The 20,723-nt window shown below is 35.7% G+C and overlaps 2 protein-coding genes and 1 non-coding gene across 3 annotated transcripts; 2 read left to right on the forward strand and 1 right to left on the reverse strand.

Annotated features, from left to right (window-relative positions):
* Positions 1–1,871: 1,871 nt before the first annotated feature.
* Positions 1,872–3,080, forward strand: LOC107892515 (germin-like protein subfamily 1 member 11). Its single transcript, XM_041081957.1, has 2 exons — positions 1,872–2,239; positions 2,361–3,080. Exons 1-2 carry the CDS (start codon positions 2,116–2,118, stop codon positions 2,897–2,899), a joined length of 663 nt encoding a protein of 220 aa, XP_040937891.1. The 5' UTR covers positions 1,872–2,115; the 3' UTR covers positions 2,900–3,080.
* LOC107892508 (uncharacterized) lies at positions 3,056–5,045 on the reverse strand. The gene is made up of 3 exons (XM_016817586.2): positions 3,788–5,045; positions 3,607–3,708; positions 3,056–3,485 (listed from the first exon to the last, which is right to left on the reverse strand). The coding sequence occupies exons 1-3, from the start codon at positions 4,307–4,309 to the stop codon at positions 3,345–3,347; spliced, it is 765 nt and encodes a 254-aa protein (XP_016673075.1). The 5' UTR covers positions 4,310–5,045; the 3' UTR covers positions 3,056–3,344.
* Positions 5,046–17,748: 12,703 nt separating this feature from the next.
* LOC121210638 (small nucleolar RNA R71) lies at positions 17,749–17,855 on the forward strand. Its single transcript, XR_005905752.1, has one exon. It is a non-coding gene; the product is annotated as a small nucleolar RNA R71 (small nucleolar RNA).
* The last annotated feature ends 2,868 nt before the right edge of the window (positions 17,856–20,723 follow it).

Below are 20,723 nucleotides of genomic sequence, written 5' to 3' on the forward strand. Positions count from 1 at the left end.
GAAGAAAAGAAATTGACAACTTTTTTCTATTTTATTTCTTTTTGGTCAAAATAGTTACCAACTTTCCACCAAACTTTGAAAATTGTCTCCCTTATGTCTCATGGCCGGCTACACTACCAATTAAGGGTGTAATTGCCTTTTAAAATCCCCCAATTTTGATTCTCTAACAAAATAACACCTTTAGCTATCAATTTGGGACTTTTACACTTTATGCGATTTAGTTCTTTTTCACAATTGGCCTCACAAACGTCAAAATTAACTTACCAAATTTTTCATGCACTAATATATTAATGATAGAACATCAAAATAATAATAAAATAATCTTTTTAACTTTGGATTTTTGGTCCCGAGACCACTTTTCCGACTAGGCCCTAAATCGGGATGTTACAATGCATTTGTAGGAAAAAAATTAGGGTGACAAAATAGGAATAATCCTTATTTAGAGTGATTGACGAGTTGTTTACCCTACTTTTAGAGTGGCTAATGTGAAAATGCACCTTTAGTTTTCATTACCATTCAACGGTGGAGTGGCCAAATTAAAAAAAAATAAAATGGAATGACAAAAATAAGAACGACTCATATTTAGATTGATTAATGGGCTAGTTTACTTTATTTATTATTACCAAAGCCAGTGGGTAATATTAATGTCAAAAAAGCGCTACAAATTATAAATTATCTTTTTTGGGGGTTAATGTATAAATTTACCATTATACTTTAGGTAAAATTTGAAATTTGGCACTATATTTTAATTTATTTTTTAGAATTTGCCTTGAACTAAAGGTAAATTTACCACTAATTTTAACTCTATATTAAAATTTACGAGTTTACTTGATTGAATTTTACTATCCAAAGTTAACTTTTAAATAACTTGAGAACAATTTAATAAAATATTAATAAATTAATATAATGTTAAATATTAAACTAAACTCTTATTTATATCTCTAAAAAAGCCTCTTATTTTATAATAATAATAATAATAATAATAATTTAATTTTCCTTTTCCATATTTTAAGTTTTTCAAGCCTTTCTTTTATTAAATCAAATTCGAAGTTAATTGATTAGTTTTTAGTCGTCTATAAATTATTGATTTTATTATTAACTATTAATGTAAATTATTTGAATGATATTTTTCATTATATTTTTGTTTTTAAACTATCAAAATCGATATCAAATGTTAAATTTTAGTTAAAATTTAAAGTGGGTGAGAGAATTTAATAAGATTTAAAGTTTAATGATAAAGTTCAATTATATAAATGTTACGTGATAAAGTGATAAAGTTACCTATATTCTTCAAGTATAGATAAAAGTCAATTAAAATATACCCTAAAAAATGTCAATTAATATATAGTAACAAGATTTAGTAAAAAAAAATTAATATTCATTTTTAGTACGGTGACAGATTTAATTATAATTTTTTTATTATTACAATATTGAGATTAAAATATTGCAAGAGGTGAAAGAGAATGATATAATTTGAATTGGTATCATCCAAGTGCGTAACTTGCTTGAAGCAAAATTTTTATAAGTATTATGTGGAGAAGTGCAGTGGTAGTTGAGAAGTTGGTTTATTTTTGCCGATGGCTCAGCGGGAAATATATGTGGGTTTCAAAATTGATTGATATAAGATATACGATTTAATCCTGTTTTTGTAAACCTTTTCTTCTTCCCTATTATAATGTGATTGTTTAATTGTTTAATTATCTTTATTGTGGTTTAAGTGGACTATTTCCACCATTAGAAAATAAAAATAGAATGCCAGATGTCAAAATCCAACCGACCCACACCTATAATTCAACAGAAAAAGTTATGAAAGAAAAGACGGAGCATAACTAAAAAAAAGACAGGAACATGGGATAGCTGAAAATGATATCGTCTGTTTCAAGATGTACTGGTGTATGCGATGGAAGAAGAATTAAATTAGCCTGCTGAAGAATGGTTCACAGAGTGATTTGAAAATACATAAATTATAAAACTAAGAGAAAAACAGCCAACATCATAGACTAGTTCAATCGTATTCAACCTATAAATGCCTAGTCCTTCCATGCAAGGCTTCTCATATCTCATGGATCAATAAAACTTGTAAGCATCTAAACTAGAAAAAGCTACCTTACCTCCATGGAAGGCTTTCATTTCCTCCAAGCCCTTTTCATCTTAGCTCTGGCATCCTCTCTGGCCTATGCCTTTGATCCTAGCCCTCTTCAGGACTTTTGTGTAGCCATAAATGACCCCAATGATGCTGGTATGTTCCATCTTCCTTAGCTTTCAGTCTATGGACCTAGAATATTGCTGCTTTCTACCTTTATGGAACCCCTTTTCTTATGGATGGTATGATATTACTGACATTTCTTACTTTCATGCAGTGTTTGTAAATGGGAAAGTATGCAAAGACGCAAAGCTTGCCACAGCAGATGACTTCTTCTTTTCTGGACTCAATATCGGAAAAATCACATCAAATTCAGTTGGATCATCTGTCACTCCTGTCAATGTTGCGCAAATCTCAGGACTTAACACTCTCGGGATATCTTTGGCTCGAATTGACTATGCAGCTAATGGTGGTCTAAACCCTCCTCACACTCACCCTCGTGCCACGGAGATTCTTGTGGTCTTGGAAGGCACGCTCTATGTTGGTTTTGTTACATCCAACCCAGATAATCGTCTAATTGCCAAAGTCTTAAACAAGGGGGACGTTTTTGTGTTCCCAGTTGGTCTCGTTCACTTCCAATTCAATCCAGGAAAGAGTAAAGCTGTTGCTATTGCTGCTTTGAGCAGCCAAGATCCTGGTGTTATTACAATAGCAAATGCAGTGTTTGGATCAGATCCATCTATTAATCCCGATGTTCTTTCCAAGGCCTTTAAATTGGACAAAAGTATGGTGAAAAGTCTCCAATCCAAATTCTGATGATACTGCAATGTTGAATGATTGACATCCCTTGTTAATGCAAACATTCCTTAAAGACTCTCTCTACTTATGTAAGCCTGTCTGTTTGAATTATAGCATATGATGAAGTTGCAAGTTGTTCAATGGGCAAAAGAAATCTACTCCATTACAGATCTCTAGAAGAAATGCAAGACCTTACATTCATTCATACACTAATTATTTGCAGGATTGAAGCCACAAGTATATCTGAATTCACCTAAAAGAATGATTGATGTGATCTAAAGAATCAGAGTAAGCAAGTTGCTGTCGGAAACGGGTTACTCGGTTCAAAGATGTGCGAAAAAGAAAATAAAAGCTACAATTCCTCAAACTGGTGCAGGTACCAGAAGAATAAATTCTAACAAAAGAAATGAAGTTGAAATGTAATGATTGATGACCACTCAACCGTTGGTGGTAAGAACCAAATCTAGATGAGCTTGTAATAGCAGTTCTTTCCAGATAGAAGAATTTTATAGCCTTTTCCGCAAGGGCACTTGAAATGAAGGTCCAAACATTCCCCAATTTTCTCCACTCTCACAGCTTCTTCACAATCTGGCTCACCATTATCCTATAATAACAAGCTCCACATATTAACACCAAGAATTAAAATTCCTTTTAGTTGCACCATTTTCTTGGAAATCAAACAGCAACCAATAAGCAAAGACCCCACAGAAATTAGAAAAGCCAACCTTGATTGCCTCAGTGGTGCACAGTACATCTTCAACTTCTCGCATAGCCTCACCCCACCAATTGCTCATTTCTTTCATCCGCTCCTTCATTCTCTTCAATCTCTGCCATTCGCGTGTATAATAAATCAGCCATGGACCAAGAAAATAACAAAAGCAGTTTGAAATGAAAGAGAAAACCAACCTTGGCACTGGGGCTCTCTTCCTTGATCAATTCCACCCCCATCTCGTAGGAGCTTGAAGACCTTGACAAGGACTTGGCAGGAGAAAAAATGGGATCAGATATAGACCTGCTTAAGACAGGGGCTCTTGGAGGCAATGAAGAAGAAGCACTTCCTTTTGACAGTGGGGTATCTTCTAAGGCCTTTGCGGTGTCCGAAGGGCTAGGTTTTGTAGGTGTATAAGGGTCAGAAGTAGAGCGTTGAAGCAGTGGAAGAGGGATCTTGGAGAAGCCACAAAGGGAGTAGTGATTCTCGAGCAAAGGCTTTTTGGACTTGTGTTCAGCGATTGATTCAGGAGAAGGACGTTTCATTGGGTTGGAAGCGGCGACATTGCAGGCACAGGTTGTGCATGAATGGCGGTTTTGCTGGTTGTTCTTGAAGTTATCAAGGTGGAGGAGGGATAGGTTGATGGGTTCTTGGAGTTTAAGGTCATCTTCTTCCTGGTTTGGAATTTCAAAGCCTGGTTCTTGGGTCATTTCACCCATTGCTTCTGCCTTTGTTGATTCTTCAAAGCTTTCAATCTTTATTTGAGAGACACTGTTTCGTGTTTTTGAAGCGCAAGGGGGAGAGGCAGTGAAACTATTGAGGGTTTATATTAAAACTTTTGATGGGGTGTACGGATGATTCTTGAATCTTGATTTGTGTGACAGTAATTGTAATTGACAACATTCCATATCATATGATCGTAAAAACATGCAGAAAGGTTTTATTAAGCCAAAGTACATAAGCAAAACTGCTTTATTTTTTATTTTTATATTTCAATCCACGAAATACCAAAATTCAAAGCAACAAATGAAACGTTATCCAGACAAGACGATCATCAATTAGGCAAGTTTTTGGTTATCCCACCATAGATGGCAGGGTCTGAACTGTTAGAAGCGTAGTAATAAAAAACTCAAATATTAATTTTTATTACTCACAAATAAATACAATACAATACAAAATATAATACAAACTCTTTTTATTTTATTTTTTCTCATTTTTTTCTCTCACAATACTAGCTGCTGCTAGTTTTTTTTTCTATACTCACAACAATTTTATTTTTCTCTCAAACTCTAGCTAATTTTTTTCTCAGCACTCACAATACATGAACTATACATACATATATATATATATAGACATAGTCTAGTTACCTTAATGATTGCTTATCCCTTAAGTATATCATAAATGATAATGCTTATCCATTATACATACCTTGCCTTGTAGAACTTTTCAATGCTGCTACCATCTTGATTTTTCATGAAGTTTTCAACATGATAAGCTTTATCCAATTTGCAAAGTTGTATCCAATTTGAAAACCAAGATGTATAAGGTAGAAGCCAATTTGGATACAAACTCTTTGGTTGTAATTTTTTACTTTGAAAAGTTGGTTTGATTTCTAACACTCCCCCTCAAACCGAACTTTTCATTTCAAGCTTTTCTTTGAGTTTATGGAATATATCTGCTTTCAATGGCTTCGTAAAAATGTCCGCCAGTTGATCTTCTGTTCTGCAGTAAACTAACTCCACATTTTTATTTTTCACTTGCTCTCGAATAAAATGATACTTTGTACCGATATGCTTGCTTCGACTATGAGACACTGGATTGTTTGCAAGAGATATTGTGGACTTGTTGTCAACATAAATTGTAATTGGACCTTCTTGTATAATAGATAATTCAACCAAAATATTCTTCAACCAAATTGCTTGACATGTGCATGTTGCAACAGCCATGTATTCTGCTTCACATGTTGAAAGGGATACTGTTTGTTGCTTTTTCGATAACCATGAAAATGCTGCGGAGCCAATATGAAATAAATATCCGGATGTGCATTTGCGATCATCCAAGTCACCACCATAATCACTATCTGAATAACCAACCAATTTTGAACTCTGTGAGTATGTATAAAATAAACCCTGATCCATCGTATCTTTGATGTATCTCAAAATTCTCTTTGCTGCAATCAGGTATCTTGTTTTGGCTTCTCCATGTATCTACTAACTATTCCCACTGCGTACATGATGTCTGGCCGCGTGATAGTAAAGTACCTTAAACTTCTAATGATACTTTTAAACAACGTTGGATTTACTGGCTCTCTAGATGAATCAACACTTAATTTCGTGCTTGGTTCTGCTGGCGTGGCTACTGGCTTGCAATCTTTCATATTGAATTTTCTTAAAATTTGTTTCGCATAATTCTTTTGAGACACAAATGTTCCATCTTTCATTTGTTTCACACCGACTCCAAGAAAGTATGACATTTCACCTATATCTGTCATTTCAAATTCTTTAGTCATAGCTTTCTTAAAGTTATTGAACATACCTGGATTGTTTCCCGTGAAAATCATATCATCCACATATAAGCACACGATCATGATGTCACCAACTTCATTTTTCTTCGTATATAGAGCATGCTCGTATGGGCTTTTCATGAACCTGTTCTTCTGAAAGTATTCATCTATTCTTGTGTTCCATGCTCTCGGAGCCTACTTTAGTCCATATAAAGCTTTCTTCAAGTGATAACTTTGCCTTCTTGTCTTTGTTTGCAATATCCAGGTGGTTGTTCAATGTAGACTTCTTCTTCCAGGTAGCCATTAAGGAATGTTGACTTCATGTCCATCTGATAAATTTTCCATTTATTTTGTGCTGTAATTGCCATGAGAAGCCTTATAGTATCAATTCTAGCGACTGGAGCAAATACTTCATCATAGTCTACACCATATCTTTACTTGTAGCCTTTTGCAACTAGTCTTGCTTTATATTTCTCCACTTTTCCTTCTCTGTTGGTCTTCGTCTTGTACACCTATTTGACTCCAATTGAACTATGTCCTTCTGGTAGACTTTTTAGCTCCCATGTGTCATTTTTTCTTATTGCTGCAATTTCTTCATCCATTGCCTTCTTCCATCTGACATCTTTAATTGCATCTTCATATAGTATTGGATCACATTCTGTCATTAAACAAAATAATGAATAATTGAGTATTGTTTCTATCGGTTCTGTAACCTCATAAATATCACGTAAACTACGCATTCTTGCAGGTGTTTCCTCTGAGTTGCTGGTATTGCTGCTGGTTGGTGATGATGATGTTGTCAGAGTTGTTGCAATAGGACTTGGAGGAGGGCTTTGATCATCGCCTTGTTCATGATTAACGAAGTCGTCGTCTTTGTCATCACTGAAAAATAATCCTTCAATTTTCTTTTCTTATTCACTCCATCTCCAATAATCAGCTTCATCGAATTCAACATCTCTTGAAATAATAACTTTTTTGGTGAGAGGGTTGTATAACCTATATGCATTGCTTCTCTTTTTATAACCAATGAAAATACATTTTACTCCTTTGTCGTCAAACTTCTTTCTCATCTGGTCAGCAACATAAGCATATGTGATGAATCCAAAAACCTTAAGATGTTCGACTCCTGGCTTTTGATTGCTCCAAGCTTCATTTGGCGTCTTGTATTTCACACTTTTTTTTGGATACCGGTTCAACAAATAAACAGTACATTGAACAGCTTCAGCCCAGAAAGTTCTTGGTAAATGCTTACCTTTAACCATGCTTCTTGCCATATCAAGAATAGTACGGTTCTTCTTTCAGCGACTCCATTTTGTTATGGCGTGTATGCAGTTGTCAACTGGTGAATAATTCTGTGTTCCTTGTAGAAGCTTTCAAATAGCTTTGAAGTATACTCACCATCTCTATCAGTTCTGAGTATTTTAATGAAATGTCCACTCTGTTTTTCTACTATGGCTTTGAACTCGATAAACTTTTCAAATGTTTCTAATTTTGTTTTAAGAAGATATATCCAAATTTTTCTACTAAAATCATCAATAAAAGTAACATAGTACTTGTTTCCACCAAGTGATGGTATATCAAAAGGACTTGCTATAGTGCACGATCTCCAATGGTCTCCTAGCTCGTCAAGTTTTTCCCGCTTCAAACTCTGTCTGTGTTGTTTTCCTTTAATGCAGGCTTCACATAGTTGATCAGGAGGATTAATTTCTGGCAACTCATTCACCATATTTTCTTTTAACAATAGCTTCAGATTAGAAAAGCCAAGATGACCGAACCTTAAATGCCACAACCATGATTCATCTTTAATTGTATTCTTCATGCATTTCACCTCTCCAGATTCAATGTCAATAGTAAACAGACGGTTACACGTCATATCAACTTGGGCAATTAATTCACCACTTTTATTTTTTAAAGAGAGCATGGAATCCTTCATATGTACTTCATATCCTTTTTCTAGAAGCTGACCAAGCTGATGATGTTTCTTTTCAAAACTGGTACGTAATAAACATCTGAAATGAACTTCTTTTCTCCATTCTTTTGTATAATAGTGACTTTGCCTTTGCCTTTGACCGTGGCATGCGATTTATCTCCAAATGTTACTTGTCCATGAATATTCTCATTCAATTATGAAAATAAGTCTTTTCGGCCACACATGTGATTGCTGGCGCAATTATCAAGATACCAAATATTTGTTCTTGATTTTTCACTTTCTTTATAAGTGAAGAATACACTAGATTCCACGTTTTCTTCTTCTTTAGCTGCTGCTACATGATTTCTCTCCTCCATCTTGGGATTTGATCTACACTCGTAACTATAATGGCCATATTTATTACAATTATAACATTGTACCTGAGATTTATTTCCTTGTTGAAATCTACCTCTGCCTCGACCTCGGCGTCAAGCTCCTTGTCCACGACTCGATGTTTGATATTCGTCACTTGTTTAGACTTTACCATATGATTGATTTCCTCGTCCACGTGTTTCTCGTCCACCTCTATTTCTACCTCTATATCCTCCACAGTATCTTCCACAATTGCTCGTACCTTGTCCAAAATTATCCCTAGCTCCACTTTCGTTGAAGGACAACTTGCTTTGCAAGACTTTGTCTGAATTTTCAATATCATCATTTAGCTTCATTTTATGCTCATGGGCTTGGAGAGAACCCAGAAGTTCATCAATTGATATTTGTGACAAATCTTTTGACTCTTCAATGGCAACCACCAAATAGTCAAATTTGCGTGTCAATGACCGCAAAATTTTTTCGATTACTCTGACATCATCAAGTGTTTCTCCATTCCTTTTAATTTCATTTACCACCACTTTCACTCAGATAACATAATCATCAATGTTTTTTGAAGGTTTCATTTTCAATGTATCAAATTCGGTTCTAAGGGTTTGTAAAAGTACCTTTTTGGCCTTCTTCGATCCTTGAAGGGATTTTTGCAAAATTCCCCATGCTTCGTTTGATGTCTTCGCATCTGAAATTTTTTCAAAGGTTGATTCATCAACACCTTGAAAAATAAAGTACAACGCCATTTTATCCTTTTTACGAGCTTCTTTCAATGCTCTTTTTTCTTCATTTGTAAAAATTGCTTCGGCAGCTGCATTTTCGAGCTCGACATATCTTTCTTCGACAATGTCCTAAGAATCTTGAGAACTAAGCAAAGCCCTCATCTGGATGCTCCAGTTGCCATAATTTGTCTTTGTTAATTTCGGTATCTGCATTGAATCATGTTTGCCATTATGACGTCAACACGAACCTAGCTCGGATACCACTTGTTGGAAGCATAGTAATAAAAAAAATCAAATACTAATTTTTATTACTCACAAATAAGCACAATAAAAAATACAATACAAACTCTCTTTATTTTTTTTCTCCCAATACTAGCTGCTGCTAGTTTTTCTGTCTATACTCACAACACTTTTTTTTTTCTCTCAAACTCTAGCTAATTTTTTTCTCAGTACTCACAACACATGAACTATACATACATATATATATATAGACATAGTCTAGTTACCTTTATGATTGCTTATCCCTTAAGTATATCATAAATGATAATGCTTATCCATTATACATGCCTTGCATTGTATTTTTTTTCAATATTGCTACCATCTTGATTTTTCATAAAGTTTCCAACATGATAAGCTTTATCCAATTTGCAAAGTTGTATCCAATTTGAAAACCAAGATGTATGAGGTAGAAGCCAATTTGGATACAAACTCTTTGGTTGTAATTTTTGACTTTGAAAAGTTGGTTTGATTTCTAACATAAACCAAATAGTACATTTGGAATGGTAATAGTCTCTGGGTTTTGGCTACTGAAAGTAGAAAAGGCAACAACATGAGTCTGCCTGCTAGAAGTGAATCAAACCGATTGGGAAAACAAAAGCATCTCCAAGGTTTAAGACTTTGGTAAAGAGATGGTTATCCGGGTTTGATGTAGTGACGCCAACGTGGAGTGTGCCCTCCAAAATGACTAGGATTTCGTTGGCACGAGGGTGAGTGTGAGGAGGGTTTAGTCACCCATAAGATGAATAGTCAACTCGAATTATAGAAATGCCTACAGTGTTAAATCCTAGTATTTGTTCATCATTGGCTGGAGTGACCACTGATCGTACTCGGTTTGATGTATTTCCTCGAATGTTGAGCCCTGAAAGGAAGAAGTCTTCTAGGGTTGCAAGCTTTGGGTCTTTGCAGAACTTGCTGATCATGTGATTCGTAGCAAGTAATAAATATTTATAATAAAGATCAAACCTGGACTAACTATTATTACGACGACAAGGCAAGCGCACCTATCGAACAATAGTATAGTAATGGCAAGACCGGGATATCGTACCCAAAGGAACCAAAAGTACTAGTAATAACTATCTTTCTATTATCTAGCCTAAGAATAAAAAGGGTTTGTTTATTAAACTAATTATTAAAACTAAGAACGCTCAGAGAACAGAATTGGGGAATTGCTTTTGGGAAAATCGATTGACTTGAAACAATACCTAAGGAAAAATCCACCTAGACTTTACGTGTTATTCTGGCTCCGAATCGGATAATTTATTCATTTAAATTGTTCCGTAGATATCCCTAAGTTATGTTATTATCCCTATTCAAGACTAATAATGTCTAATCCGTAGATTGAATAACCGAGACTTTTCTCTAATTAACACTCTAGGGTTGCATTAACTCAATCCATGAATCCCCTTATTAGGTTTCACACTAATCCGGTAAAATCTTGTCACCCTATTTCTAGGCGCGCAATTAACTCCGCTTAATTATGACAAATGTACTCTTAGACAGGGTCTATTTCTCCTCTAAATAAGAGCGTGTCTAGAATCATTATCCTAGGATATCAAAACAAGAATTAAGAACACATAATTAAGAACAAGTTAAATATTTATCATACGATTCAGAAAATAATAACAAGATTCGTCTTAGGTTTCATTCCCCTTAGGTATTTAGGGGTTTAGTTCATAACTAAATAGGAAAACATCTCAGAAGAATAAAGAATACAAAACATAAAGAAAACCCAAAACTCCTGAAGGGAAATTGAGGAGAGATCTTCAGCCTTGATGATGAATCTGACTTCCGAGATGGATCAATCGGCTTCCTTGGTATAATTTCTTACTCCCAATTCTCCGTCCCCCCCTTCCTTGCTCCTATAATGTGTATTTATAGGCTTTGGAATGCCTAAAAACCCTCCAAAGTGGCCTTTTCTGAATTGGACTTAACTTGGGCTCGGCAGGGACACGCCCGTGACACACGGCCGTGTTCGATTACTTCAGGCCGTGTTCGAGCCTACCAAATTGACACGGCTATGTGGTCTGCCCGTGTGAGGAGGTCCAGGCCGTGTTAATTTCGTGCTTTGGCCTATTTTCTTCATTTTTGGCCCGTTTCTCATTCTTTTTTCTCTCCTATGCTCTTCTAAGTATAAAATATGAAATTAAAGCATTAGGAGCATCGAATTCACCAATTCTAATGGAAAATCATCCATAAAATGCATTAAACATGGGGTAAAAATATGTATAATTTACGGTTTATCAAATACCCCTACACTTAAGCATTTGCTTGTCCTCAAACAAAATCCTCAACTCATAATCAAAATAAATTCTTCTCAACTTATAATTCTATCGATAAAATCTCAAAATAATTCATAGGTAATCATACATTGAGAATTCAACTAAAAGAACTTAAAAGTTTCAGTCATTCCAAGTTGAGCATTTTATTCTGAAAATATAGGTGTCTCCCCTCATCTAAGTAATTACCTTCAATTCAGAATATCACAGAGTTTTACATCCTCACTAAAGATTCACTCAAATCACTCGAGGTGTTTTAAGGACAATAAAGGAAGCACTCAATAGTCAATAATGGAAAGTCATTACCATAGGCTTGCATGAAAATCAAATCTCCACCACTATAATTTAATATGATACATCAATCAAAAGGTCTTTAGAGGGTTGTAATGACGCTTGGTTAGGGGGTGTGGTCACAAACTGAAAGAAAGGGTTAAAATCGAGATTGAATCAAAAAGTTTCCCAACTAAAAAAAGAGTTAATCTTCACTTGCGTACAACAGAGCTTCTCTCAGAATATGAAATTACAGATATGCATACATAGTTGTGTTTTTTTTAAGAACAAGTTAAATAAAAAAAAAAAAAACATAGCTAAGCAACTTTTCCAACTTAGATCTCGACAAAAATAGGGATCAAATTAATTTGGGGGATTTCAACAATAATGGGTTAATGGTTAATATTAAGGGTAATACAAGAAGTGGCTTGTTAGGCTCAAGGGGGTTTACTAGGGGTTAATTGTGGAGGTAGGCTTTTCATGGCATGAGTGGGTTAATCCTAAGCACTTTAATCATTTTGATATATCAAATCAAATGGTGTGGTCTCGACATGCATAATCAAGCAAGTTCTAGAATAACAGTTCAATACTGACGCACTCAAAACAATAATAAAAGTGAGCATGAAAGGATGAATAGATTCTCAAAAGGCTCAAAAATCTCACAAAAAATTATGGCTTTTTGATGTTAAAAACTTGTGAGTTCCAATTCAAAGGAATACCTAAACTTTGGGGAAATAGCCTAAGGTTTTAGTATCTTAAAAATCAACTTATCATGATTGATTCTCTTATGTCTCAAAGTTTAAACAATCAATGCATAATTGCCTACGTTTTAATTCAAGATATATCAATCAAAATCATAAATCAATCAAAATTTATCCTAAATATGATATGAGAGCTTTTTCAAGGGAACAAGGCAATCATTCAGGGATTTTCTGATAATGAAATAAATATCCCCACACACTTAAGGTGTACATTGCTCTCAATGTACAAAGATAGATATTAGAGAATAAATAAATTAAGATAGGGAGAGAAGTGAAACTTCCTGTATTAAGAATGGATGATATTCTTGGATTGACGAGATCGAGTATTGGAGATAACTCTGGATGGCAAGCTTGACTCTGAAGGTAAGCCATTTTTAAAAGGAAAAAAAATGAATCTTGAAAACAAATGAATCTTAAAAACCTTAATAAAAGAAAATAATTATTCTAATTTTTCAAGTGGCACGACTGGTGGACACGCCCGTGTGGTTCGTGTCCCGTTCGTGTTCATCGCGAATTGTGATGGCGTCACACGGCCTTCTCGCACGCCTGTGTGTATAGGCCGTGTGGCTGCATGATCGTGTCGCACGGCCGTGTCTGGCGAGGTTCGCTTCTCCCACGGTCGTGTAAGTTGTCGCACGCCCGTGGCATTCTGACAGTGTTGTCCACTGGTGCTAGACAAGGGCGTGTCACACACCCGTGTTGTTTTGGTAGGCTCGACCACGATTGTATTGCACAGTTGTTTCCCTCCGTGTTGGTGTACACGGCCTTAAGCACGGCCTGTTACAGGCTATGTGGTGTTGGGAACCTGTGCTTCAAATACTCTGTTAGTGACCTAAATGTTTAAAATTTGAATTTAAAATAATTTAAAATGGTTAGTACTTGGGTTGCCTCTCGAGAAGCGCTTGTTTATAGTCTAAGCTTGCTTGTTAGCATACTCAGGGCAGTTTGTGGAGTTGTAGCTCCTCTCCATGGACTTTAAAATCCTCACCATTATAAAGTTTGAGACATTGTCCATTTACTTTGAAAGTACCATATGATGGGTGACTTACTTCTATTGTGCCATATAGATGAACAGATTGAATTACGAAGGGTCCTGACCATCGTGATTTTAGTTTCCTAGGAAACAATTTGAGTCTTGAGTTGTTTAGTAAGACAAGATCCCCAACTTCAAATTGTTTCCGTTGCTTTAAGTGAATATCATGGCGCCGCTTTGTTGCTTCCTTGTATAGGCGTGAATTTTCGTATGCATTGGCTCGCCATTCATCTAGTTCATTCAGCTACATCAACCTATTTTCTCCTACAAGTTCGGGATCAAGGTTTAGAAATTTAATAGCCCAAAAAGCTTTATGCTCTAGTTCGAAAGGGAGATAACTTTTTCTATAAACAAGACTGTAAGGTGATGTCCCTATAGGAGTCTTAAAAGCAGTTCTGTAAGCCCATAAGGCATCGTCTATTTTTGTTGCATAGTCTTTTCTGTTTGATTCTACCATTTTTTCAAGGATCCGTTTGAGTTCTCGGTTTGCTACTTCAGCTTGTCTGTTAGTTTGAGGATGGTATGGGGTAGCCGTTCTATGATGAACTCCGTATTTCTTAAGGGTTTTTTCAAATTGGGTATTACAAAAATGAGTGCCCCTGTCACTGATAATTGCTCTAGGTGTTCCGAATCTCGAAAAGAGTTTTTTAAGAAAGTACTACCACTCTAGCATCATTAGTAGGTAGAGCTTGGGCTTCTACCCATTTGGACATGTAGTCGACTGCTACTAAGATGTTTTTATTTTTGAATGAACTAGGGAATGGGCCCATAAAATCGATACCCCACATGTCAAATATTTTACAAGAAAGCATATATTTTTAAGGCATTTCATCACGTTTAGATATGTTACTTGTCCGTTGGCATTTGTCACATAAAGTAACATACCTGATAGCGTCTTTGAATAATGAAGGCCAATAAAAACTTGATTCAAGTATTTTGTGTGCAGTCTTAGTTCCACTATAGTGTCCTCCGGTTGGCCCGGAGTGGCAGTGTTCCAATATTTTTGATATTTTTGGTCCTGTAATGCATCTTCTGATGACTTGATCTACACATCTGCGAAACAAAAATGGATCATCCCAAAAGTAGTTTTTTTACATCATTAAAGAATCGCTTCTTTTGCTGGTGTGTAAACCCTTTTGGGATAATGTTAGCAGCTAAAAAATTTGCGATGTCTGCAAACCAGGGTACCTCGGAGTTAGATATGGCAAAAAATTGTTCTTCAGGGAATGAATCATTTATTTCCACGTCATCTAGTTCTCTAGTATTGGATTTCTCGAGCCTGGACAGATGATCAGTCGTGAGATTTTCGACTCCTTTCTTGTCCTGAATTTACAAGATCAAATTCCTGCAAAAGGAGAATCCATCGGATGAGTCGAGGTTTTGCATTGGTTTTAGTTAAAAGGTAGCGAATGGCGGAATGGTCAGTGTAAACAACAACTTTAGACAATATGAGATATGATCGAAATTTATCAAAAGCAAAAACCACAGCTAGTAACTCTTTTTCCGTAGTAGTATAATTTTCTTGTGCAGCTGTTAAGGTTTTGCTGGCGTAATAGATAGGTTGAAAATGCTTGTCTCTTCGCTGTCCCAGTACTGCACCTACTGGAAAATCACTCGCATCACACAATTAATTAATTTATCCTTTAAAGTATTAAATGCTTCTAAACATTCCTGATTGAAGTTAAAAGGTATATCTTTTTCTAACAATTTGTTAAAGGATTAGCTATTTTAGAAAAATCCTTAATGAATCTTCTATAAAAACCAGCATGTCCTAAAAATCTTCTAATAGCCTTAACTGAACTAGGAGGTGGTAATTTCTCGATTTTTTCTACTTTAGATTTATCCACCTCAATCCCCTTACAAGAAATTTTATGCCCTAGTACAATACCTTCTTGAACCATGAAGTGACATTTCTCCCAATTAAGCACAAGGTTTGTTTCTTCACATCTTATTAAAACTCATTTTAAAATTTTAAAGCAAAGATGGAAAGAGTTACCGAATACCGAAAAATCATCCATGAAAACTTCATGATATCTTCCACGAGTTCGTCGAATATAGCTATCATACAGAGCTGAAAAGTAGCAAGGGCATTACATAATCCAAAAGGCATTCTACGATAAGCGAACGTACCATTTGGGCATGTGAATGTCGTTTTTTCTTGATCTTCAGGAGCTATTGGGATTTGGAAGTAACCAGAGAGCCCGTCTAGGAAGCAGTAATACCTGTGTCTGGATAATCTTTCTAACATTTGGTCAATGAATGGCAAGGGGAAGTGATCTTTTCTTATGGAATCGTTCAATTTCCTGTAGTCTATGCAAACTCTCCATCCTGTAACTGTTCTTGTTGGGATTAGATCATTCTTCTCGTTGGTCACAATCGTCATGCCTCCTTGCTTGGGGACAACCTACACTATCTCCTCGTCTTGAGCTGGACACAGTTCTGTCATCGCCTCTTGCACAATTTCCTGAAAAGAGTCTTGAGTAATATGATCAATAGAGTTAATGAAATAACATGAATTATCTTGTTCCCTAGAGAATTTCATAGCATCATAAATTTTAAAAATCATTTCCTCGTCACCTACTCTAAGTACCAATTTACCATCACCCACATCAATCATGGCTCTAGCAGTGGCTAGGAATGGGCGCCCTAAAATTAAGGGTACTTCTACATCTTCACCCATGTCAAGCACAACAAAATCAATAGGGAATACAAATTTATCTACTTTTACGAGTACATCTTCTATAATACCCCTGAGATATTTAACAGATCTATCGGCTAATTAAATACTCATCCTAGTGGGTTTAGGTTCCCCAAGACCAAGTTGCTTGAACATTTTATGGGGCATCAAATTAATACTAGCGCCTAAATCAACTAGTGCTTTTCAATATTCAGATTACCAATTAAGCAAGGGACAGTAAAACTTCCTGGATCTTTTAGTTTAGTTGGCAGCTTATTTTGGAGTATGGCGGAGCACTCCTCGTTGAGTTCTACTGTGGATAAGTCCTCGAACTTCCTTTTATTTGTTAAAAGCTCCTTTAAAAATTTTGCGTATGTAGGCATCTGTGAGATAGCTTCAACAAAAGGTAAGTTGATATGTAATTGCTTAAAAAGTTCAAGAAACTTACCGAATTGTGCATCAATGCGGTCTTTTTTTTTATTTTGCTGGATATGGAACCGGTGGTGAATATTCCTCCAGTATTGGTTTGTCATTATTTTCAGGTTTTTCTTCCTTCTTTTCGTTTTCCACAGCTTCTTATGTTAGCTTCATTTTAGATTCCGCAAACACTTTTCCATTCCTTAGTGTAACTGCTTTGACGTGTTCTCTTGATTTGGTATTACTGAGTAAATTTCCTGGTAGTCTTTTCGAGATTAGTTTGGACAGCTGGCCTATCTGAGTTTCGAGTCCTTGGATCGATGCTTGTTGATTCTTAAGTGCTGTCTCGATATTTTGGAAACAGGTTTCTGACATCGAAAGCATCTCTTCAAGGTTTGGTTCTTCTCTTATTGATAAGGTGGCTATTGAAAACCCTGAGGATTTTGTGGCTTTTGATTTCCTTGACCTCCCCAGGAAAAAATTGGGTGGTTCCTCCAACCTACATTATAAGTATTACTGTATGGGTTATTTTGAGATCTAAAGTTATTGTTACCCATATAGTTGACTTGTTCTTCTTCAGTTGTAGGATTGAAGGGCTGGTATTCTGTATGCACACCTCCTCCACTTGAGTCACACCTCATTACTGGATGTACCTGTGTAGAACCAAGAAAACTATCAATCTTTTTATTGAGAAGTTCTACCTGATTTGAGAGCATGGTGACTGAATTGATGTTATAGACGCCGGCTATTTTCGTTGGCTTTGTCGTCATAACTTGCCACTGATAGTTGTTCAGTGACATCTCCTCTATGAATTCATAGGTATCTTCTGGTGTTTTATTGTTAATGGTCCCGCCAGCAACTGCGTCAATCATTTGTCTTGTCGAGGGATTCACACCATTGTAGAACGTTTGAACTTGCAGCCAAAGCAGTAACCCATGGTGAGGGCACCTTCTCAGTAAGTCCTTGTATCTCTCCCATGTATCGTAAAGTGTTTCTAAATCCATCTGCACAAAAGAAGAGATATCATTACGTAATTTAGCCGTTTTAGCTGGTGAAAAAATTTTAGTAAAAATTTCTCGGTCATTTATTCCCAAGTAGTGATAGACCCTCATGGTAATGAGTTCAACCACTGTTTAGCTTTGTTTCTTAGTGAAAAGGGAAATAACCGAAGACGAATGGCATTATTAGAAACACCATTGATTTTGAGTGTATTGCAAAATTCAAGAAAATTCGCCAAGTGCGTGTTGGGATCCTCATCCTGCAAACCATCAAACTGAACAAACTGCTGTATCATCTGAATTGTGTTAGGTTTTTGTTCGAAATTATTCGCAGCTACAGCAGGTCTAACTATGCTCGATTCAATTCCTGTTAAAGAAGGATTAGCATAATCATACATAATGCGTGGAGCAGGATTTTGATTAACCGTAATTACATGAGGTAGTTGATTGTCTTGGTTTTTAGCCATCTCTTCGGTTGGGGGTTGAGTATCGTCCTCTTGCTCATTCTCTGTGTATCTTAAGCTTCGCCTTATTTCTCTTTGGTTTTTGCGAACTGTGCGATTGATTTCTTCGTCAAAAAGTAATGGTCCCGACGGGTTTCTTCTAGTCATAAACTATAAAAATCTACCAAGAGAAAGAAAATGTAAATTAATAAATAATAAAATAAAATAAAATTTGCAAGAAAAATAAATAGCTAAAGTAATAAAAATTTAGTGTTCCTAATATTTTAGTTCCCCGGCAACGGCGCCAAAAACTTGATCGTGTGATTCGTAACAAGTAATAAATATTTATAATAAAGATCAAACCTAGACTAACTATTATCACGACGAAAAGGCAAGCACACCTATCGAACAATAGTATAGTAATGGCAAGACCGGGATATCGTACCCAAGGGAACCAAAAGTACTAGTAATAACTATCTTTTTATTATCTAGCCTAAGAATAAAAAGGGTTTGTTTATTAAACTAATTATTAAAAATAAGAATGCTCAGAGAATAGAATTGGGGAATTGCTTTTGGGAAAATCGATTAACTTGAGACAATACCTAAGGAAAAATCCACCTAGACTTTACTTGTTATTCTAGCTCCAAATCGGACGATTTATTCATTTAACTTGTTTCATAGAGATCCCTAAGTTATGTTATTATCCCTATTCAAGACTAATAACGTCTAATCCCTAGATTGAATATCCGAGACTTTTCTCTAATTAACACTCTAAGGTTGCATTAACTCGATCTATGGATCCCCTTATTAGGTTTCACCCTAATCCGGCAAAATCTTGTCACCCTATTTCTAGGCATGCAATCAACTCTGCTTAATTATGACAAATGTACTCTTAGACAAGGTCTATTCCTCCTCTGAATAAGAGGGTGTCTTGAATCAGTATCCTGGGATATTAAAACAAGAATTGAGAACACATAATTAAGAATAAGTTAAATATTTATCATACGATTCAGAAAATAATAACAAGATTCGTCTTAGGTTTCAATCCCCTTAGGTATTTAGGGGTTTAGTTCATAACTAAATAGGAAAACATCTCAGAAGAATAAAGAATACAAAACATAAAGAAAACCCAAAACTCCTGAAGGGAAATTGAGGAGAGATCTTCAGTCTTGATGATGAATCCGGCTTTCGAGATGGATCAATCAGCTTCCTTGGAGTAATTCCTTACTCCCAATTCTTCGTCCCCCCTTCCTTGCTAATCTAATGTGTATTTATAGGCTTTGGAATGCCTAAAAACCCTCCAAAGTGGCCTTTTCCGAATCAGACTTAACTTGGCTTAGGCAGGGACACGTCCGTGTTCGATTACGTCAGGCCGTGTTCGAGCCTGCGAAATTGACACGGCCGTGTGGTCTACCCGTGTGAGGAGGTCCAGGCCGTGTTAATTTCGTGCTTTGGCCCATTTTCTTCATTTTTGGCCTGTTTCTTATTCCTTTTTCTCTTCTATGCTCTCCTAAGTATAAAATATGGAATTAAAGCCTGAGGAGCATCGAATTCACCAATTCTAATGGAAAATCATCCATAAAATGCATTAAACATGGGGTAAAAATATGTATAATTTACGGTTTATCACTTGCAATTAACAAAAACTGCATCAATGGAAAGACAAGAAAATTACTTCACTACTTTTACACTTACCAAATGTTGGATCTTTTATGAATGAGGGGTTGAAATAGAAGCAAAAAGATGAAAAATGGATAGGTTAATTTTTGGTAAACTGTTTTATTAAAAAATTGATATATAGTTTACATGAAAAAATATGCTTAAATAAGGTGAAAATAATAATAAAATATTACAACTTGACTTTAATCTAGTGACTAGATTCATATAACTTTTCTTTTTCATTGGCTGGTTTGTGTTTAATCACATGCCAATATGTCTAATCAAAATTATCACTTTTCCAATGCAAGTTGGTAAGTTGGCAACATTTGGTAAGCTCGCACATTTTGGTGAGCTCTTCTAGTAAGCTCGTAGTTTGCATGGATGGTCATTTCACAACACTCCTCCTTAACCTCCATACTTTGAACTCCAATACCATAACGTAGCTTTTCAAACCTCATTTTCCCAAGAGATTTTGTTAAGATGTCAGGTAATTGATCTTGTAAACTGCAGTGAACTAGTGTGACTTCCTTGGCTTGCTTCACTTCTTTCACAAAGTGAAACTTGATTTTGAAATGATTTGTGATAAACCATAATTTATACATATTTTTATCCCATGCTTAGTGCAATTATGGATGGTTTCTCATTAGAATTGGTGAATTCAATGCTCCTAATCCTTTAATTTCATGTTTTATACTTAGGTGAGCATAGGAGAGTAAAAAGGGCAAGAAACGGGCTGAAAATGGAGAAAATGGACCCACATGGGAAATCAACACGGCCTGGACTTCCTCACACGGGCATGTCACAC

Source organism: Gossypium hirsutum, chromosome A11 (genome assembly GCF_007990345.1).
Source record: "Gossypium hirsutum isolate 1008001.06 chromosome A11, Gossypium_hirsutum_v2.1, whole genome shotgun sequence".
Lineage (NCBI taxonomy): Eukaryota > Viridiplantae > Streptophyta > Magnoliopsida > Malvales > Malvaceae > Gossypium > Gossypium hirsutum.

Coding starts and splice junctions, on each gene's coding strand:
- LOC107892515 (XM_041081957.1), top strand. CDS start 2,116: ATGGAAGGCTTTCATTTCCTCCAAGCCCTTTTCATCTTAGCTCTGGCA. Junction 2,240..2,360: donor AAATGACCCCAATGATGCTG/GTATGTTCCATC, acceptor ACTTTCATGCAG/TGTTTGTAAATGGGAAAGTA.
- LOC107892508 (XM_016817586.2), bottom strand. CDS start 4,309: ATGGGTGAAATGACCCAAGAACCAGGCTTTGAAATTCCAAACCAGGAA. Junction 3,709..3,787: donor AAGAGAGCCCCAGTGCCAAG/GTTGGTTTTCTC, acceptor CGCGAATGGCAG/AGATTGAAGAGAATGAAGGA. Junction 3,486..3,606: donor GCACCACTGAGGCAATCAAG/GTTGGCTTTTCT, acceptor TTGTTATTATAG/GATAATGGTGAGCCAGATTG.